This window comes from Dipteris shenzhenensis, chromosome 3 (assembly GCF_047967505.1).
Source record: "Dipteris shenzhenensis isolate YYH24624 ecotype China chromosome 3, Dip_SZ_1.0, whole genome shotgun sequence".
In the NCBI taxonomy this organism is placed as follows: Eukaryota; Viridiplantae; Streptophyta; class Polypodiopsida; order Gleicheniales; family Dipteridaceae; genus Dipteris; species Dipteris shenzhenensis.
Window position 1 is genome coordinate 42,914,669 of NC_141598.1, and position 5,567 is coordinate 42,920,235.

Here is a 5,567-nt window from a genome sequence, read left to right on the forward strand (position 1 = left end):
GCTTGGATGATCATGTGAAGGCAGATTGGTCTCTACTGCTTTTGTCCATCCACGTTTTGGTGCCTCCATGGAGGACTGTGCACTTCAGTTTACAAGTGTGAAGTTGTGCAGTGAGTTGTAGTGTTGAAGAGCTCAGAGAGATGGCACGAGACTTTCCAGACTTTTGGGAGATGCCATATGAGAATGCAATGAGATTCTTGGAAAAGATGGAATTTACAGCACTTATGAAAGATAGTGCAACCCCTGAGATTTTGTTTTAGATCATGAATTATTGTTTGCAGGGAGATGCAAAAGCATGGTTGCAGACTCAAGTGGCTACCTTCAGGACTACTCATCCTCAGCATCAAAATCTAGAGTATACAGTGGTGAGAGCAGTTTTCCTTGCACGGTTTGCACAATCCAGGAGCCCTAATGAAGTATGGAAGGAGTTGTGCAAAATTCAGCAAAAGAGGATAGTCAGGATGTGGATCGGTATCTGATAGACTTTGGTAGACTATGGAGCCTATGGTGTGAGGCTTTGATTCCTGAAGTACCCCTACAGATGATAAAGAGAGACCGGTTTGTGGCTGGTTTGGAGCCTTACCCTCCATCTGAAGGTGGAGCTGAAGAACGTTGATAGTTTTGAGGATGTAGTCAGAGTGGCCAAGGAGAAAGAATGGAAGGTTAAGAGATTGAAGCAGCTAGGCATGCAAGAAGAGCCTAAGAATCTCATTAGAAGCCCAGAAATGATCAAGGCATATGCAGAGAGAGAGCCGGTGTCTATTCCTGTGCAGGATGATTCCCTGAGGAGCTAATGATGAAAACTCTCAGCCTAAATTGGATGGAGACTGCAGGAAGAAGCAGAGGTCAAAATAACAGGAGAGAGGCTATGGATGGAGGAGACAGAAGTTCAACTGGTGCAAGGATAGTACCAGGTTATGTGATGAGCTGTGGGCTGGAATTGGAAGAGGAACCTAAGGAGACAGTCACAAATGAAGAGAGAGATTTTTTGAGTGAGACAAAGGAAGAGAGCATCTCATCAGAGGAAGAGAGTCAGTTGTCTTCACTGTTGAAGGAACAGGATGCATATAGAGCTGATGTTGTAAGGGAGCTAGAAATCATTACACTTATGAATAGAGGCTTGTCAGTTGCTATGGAGGAGGGTGTTGCTCAACCAGATCTGTGTGAGTTGGCAGAAGAGAGCTCAAGAGAAGGGGTTGCTACCATAGATGGCAGAAAGGTTGAGAGCCCATTAAAGGCAGCTAAGGATAAGTCTATGTGTATAGATAATGATCATGCTCTAGTGTTATGTGATGATATGCCTATGATGGCTGAATGCAATCAGTTCATGGTTGACACTGTGATTGTGCATACCGAAAGGGCTGAGGTTTCAGGTTTAGCAAATGAGGAAGAGAGAGGTGAAAGTAGCAGTGAAGATGAGAGCTCAATCATGTCTGACAGTAATGAAGCTGATGTGGCTGTAGCCACTAAGTGTTGCAACTCATTGTGAGGGGTCTCCTACCCATTCCTTTCATGGACAAGCCAAGGATGGTGAGCTATGACGCTAATTCTTTCTCCCTTCATCTTTCAAGAATTGATAGGAGCTTGAGGGTGGCTACAGTGTAGCGAGTAAGGTGCTCATTGTTGAATAAGGGAAGAGGCCTTGGTTGAGGTAATAGGACTATGGACTGCAAAGTGGAGAAGGACTTTTGATGCTTTGATAAAGGAGGCTGTAATGCATCAAAGAAAGGTGGATGGTGTCTTTCCCTTACATTGAGTTTATGGTAATTCTCTAAGGTAGTGGGATGCTGACAAAAGGTATCTTAGTCCTTATGGGCAGTGGTGTATGATTAGAAGGGAAACTACAGTGCTTGGATGATCATGTGAAGGCGGATTGGGCTCTACTACTTTTGTCCATCCAGCATCACTTGTGCAGCCGCCATCGCCCGAACTGGCTCTGATACTGAATGTTGGTGCACGCAAAAGCTGACGCGTGTCACTTGGATACACGTCAGGTGCGGGGTCCCCAAGCCTGCCCCATAGCCATGTTTGAAAGCTCCACAACCCCCCTAAAGTTCCCGGGAGGGGATTATCTGTGGAGGGCTCAAGGGCTCATTATATTCAAGGTCCTCCAAGGGCCACAAGTGCTTATGGGATGGCATGCTCCTCTTGTACACGTGTCAACAACGTGGGGCTCCCCCCCCCCTTTCTTTTTTTTTGTATTTTTTCCACACATGTGTGAGGGTGAAGGCCATTACCCCCAACAACACACACACACACACATAGAGAATACAATATATATATATTTATACATATATATATATAGAGAGAGAGAGAGAGAATACAATATAATCTATATTAAGTATAAGAGAATAGTATAGAATATATATTATAATATGTACAAAATAATATATTTTATATACTATTATATATATATATATATAGAGAGAGAGAGAGAGAGAGAGAGAGAGATAAATATGTAATACAATTTAATATATGTTATTATATTATAATAGAATATAACATATTAATATATATATTAAATAATAAATTATATGTTATGTAATATAATATATTTTTAATACTATATATATATACATATACATACATACATACATACATACATATATATATATATATATATATAGAGAGAGAGAGAGAGAGAGAGAGAGAGAGAGAGAGAGAGAGAGAGGGAGAGAGAGAGAAGCTTTGTGTGTACACACATGAGGATGTGTGCATTCACACACAACACTTCTTGAAAACTGGGTTTTGAAATTTGATATTTTGTTTTCTTAAAATTATGATACCACCTTGAGACCGAGTGAAGAGGGTCTTGAACCCATCACCATGCTACTAGTACGAGGAGAAAGAAAGATTGATGCTACGAGTCCACCGAGAGTTAAAAGGGGGGTGCGATTGATGCTACGAGTCTATGGAGAGTTAAAACGGGGGTGCTCTCCACGCCATGCGTCGTTGGTGAAGTTGAATATGAAGAAAAGATGCTTCTTTATAGAGGTTTGGGAAAGTAAAGCGAGAATAAGGTTGACTTGCAACTGTACTAAATCTACAAAACCTCAAGGACGGAAGCAAGCCTAATGCGTTTGAGGTGGGCAAAGAGATACAGGCTTTGCCTTTAGATTAAGCAAAAGATCCGCCATTCACGTTATGGGACAAAGAGTAACCGTCCATATCTGTGTTTGGACTGCGTTTATATGAAGCGTTTTGTCAATGTCCTGGCTATGGATGTCAGTAGCTTCTCCCCCATAAGCCTTTTCTTCGTAGCATCTGTGCAGAAGCTTTACTCTCTGCACATACTAAGATCATGGCTTTTTGTCCACTCCCTTCAATGGCATGCTGCGGCCAGAACTTCAAGCGATCCAGATGGTGCGACGCCCATCTTTCCTCTCCTCCTCTCTCTGATTTTTGCTGCCCTCTTTCTGATTTTTGCTGCATAAATCTGTGCTTCGAATGCCTTCATTGCCTTCGAGATCTTGTATCTTTGGGTTTTTCTCCCGATTTATGGGCATGATATGTGCCTTCTACTTTATCCAGCAAGAAGCTGTTGGAGATGTGTTTCGCCAGAATCCAGTTGCTGCGGAACCGCCAAGAAGGTCAAGTGAAACTTCTGCGTCGGGATGTTGCTCAGCTCCTCCAGCTCGACCAGGAGCATAGCGCTCGTATGCGGGTAAGCTTAGCGCAGATTTGTCTTCCAATTTCTTGCTTCTTCGCAGCTCGTAGTATCATATGAGATACTAGCTTAGCATAGACGCTCTGATCTGTACTATTGGGCAATTGATAAGTCGATTAGCTGCACTATACTCGACTTTGAAGAGATCACCGAGATCTCAGCCTATGCACTTCTTTCTCAACGTACGAGCTGCTTTTTTTGAATGCTTCCGCTTTCCCTTTGATTTATTTTATAACTGTGTTCCTCTCGTTCAATTCAATCTGTCCTTGCACCCATTTGGTTTTAGCTAGGACGCGTTTGGAGGAAGCAGAACCAGCTCTCTGCTTACGATACGATTGGGTTATACTGTAAGCTGGTGCTCGATAATCTACCCGATATTGGCGCTGAACGGTGAGAATCTGCAGCCCACGACATGCATTTGCTCATCAAATGAGGAGTCTTATTAACGTCACTCGTTGGCACAATGACTTGCAGAGAATGTCCCGCCGACTTGAAAGAACCTCTGGCAACGTTGGCCTTCGCTGCCTCAAATTGCTCAGATCTGCCAGAATTGCAAGAGCTCCGCGAAATTCTGGCAACGAAGTATGGGAAGGATTTTATCGCGGAGATGCAAGAGCCACGAGCTGAGTCTCATGTCAACCAAGCGGTAAAGTTCAGAGCGTGTACTCAGCAAAGGACTTACAAATCAATTAACGGTGAATGCGTTCTAAATGTGTTTACCTCGCACAGATTTTGGAGAGATTATCTTCGCGAGACCCATCTGAAGCCCAAAAACAAGCATTGCTGGAAGACATCGCTAAGGAGTACGATCTACTACTAAAAGTAAGGGCTGAATGGAAGATCCACACGAAATGTTTTGCTCTGTTTGCAACTCTCGAATGTCGATTTGTTGGAGCTTCTTTTGCTGGCATGTGATGTTGCGTAACACGACGGAAAACGGGTCGTCTGCAGAGGATTGATTACAGGCCGGAGGCTGTGAATTCTGAGTTTGATGCTGACTCAATATCGCCATCGTCGATCGTGATGCATACGACGGTACCGCTTATGTTTTCCAAGCCACCAGAACGAGCTCCGCCACCACCTCCACCGCGCAGATTTGCTCCCACCGCATTACCAGTACAATCTGCTTCCCAAAGTCCTCCTCCATTTTCGCATCAACGTCACTCTTCCAGATCAGAACCCAATGCATTCAGCACCGACAATCAAGTTCCTCGTACGCACCCACGTCTTCCCGAGTACGAGGACTTGGTTGCCACCTTTGCTTCTCTCAAGCAAAAGCCACAGGCTCCCACATATTGAAACCACTTGTAACATTTGCCATGGCTAACCACATTATCTTTGATCCTTTCGGACAGATTTCAACAGCTCACACTACTCATTCATTCCATTCCCGCTGATTCTCTCCGTAGAGAATTAACAAGGTAAAATAAATCTTCAGCTTAGTGGCTCCTAATATTAATTGCTTGTATAAATACTTTTGTATTTCCCCGAGCTAGCTTCGGAGTATTGTCAAAAACCAGCGGGTTACTTACCAACCACAGGAAGGTGATGCCTACAATTCATTTATTCGTTATTGGATGAGATATGATTCTTCCTTTCCAAGCTTCCTTATCTTAAGTTCTAACTCCCTCTCCATTTCCCTATGCATTCCCTCTAACTTATTTACAACTTATAATCTCTTTTGAACTTATAATCTCTTCTCAATGCAATAAATCTCAATTCCATTAGGCAATCCTATATAATAGTATGAATTTTTAAATTCAAGAGACTCACAGGTCCCATCCAAAGTGTTAATTAGTGGAAAAGGGAGGAGGAGAGGGATTCCCTCTATTTATAAGGGATGTCCCTCTCCCCTCAAGAAGTTATGACGGTATGAATTTAAAACCCTTTTACTCCTCTT

The 5,567-nt window shown here is 43.1% G+C and overlaps 1 protein-coding gene across 1 annotated transcript; it reads left to right on the plus strand.

Moving 5' to 3' along the window:
• Nucleotides 1-3,252: 3,252 nt before the first annotated feature.
• Nucleotides 3,253-5,054, plus strand: LOC147903831 (uncharacterized). Its single transcript, XM_087372591.1, has 6 exons — nucleotides 3,253-3,363; nucleotides 3,532-3,664; nucleotides 3,954-4,057; nucleotides 4,142-4,313; nucleotides 4,397-4,489; nucleotides 4,619-5,054. The coding sequence occupies exons 1-6, from the start codon at nucleotides 3,302-3,304 to the stop codon at nucleotides 4,964-4,966; spliced, it is 912 nt and encodes a 303-aa protein (XP_087228717.1). The 5' UTR covers nucleotides 3,253-3,301; the 3' UTR covers nucleotides 4,967-5,054.
• Nucleotides 5,055-5,567: the final 513 nt, after the last annotated feature.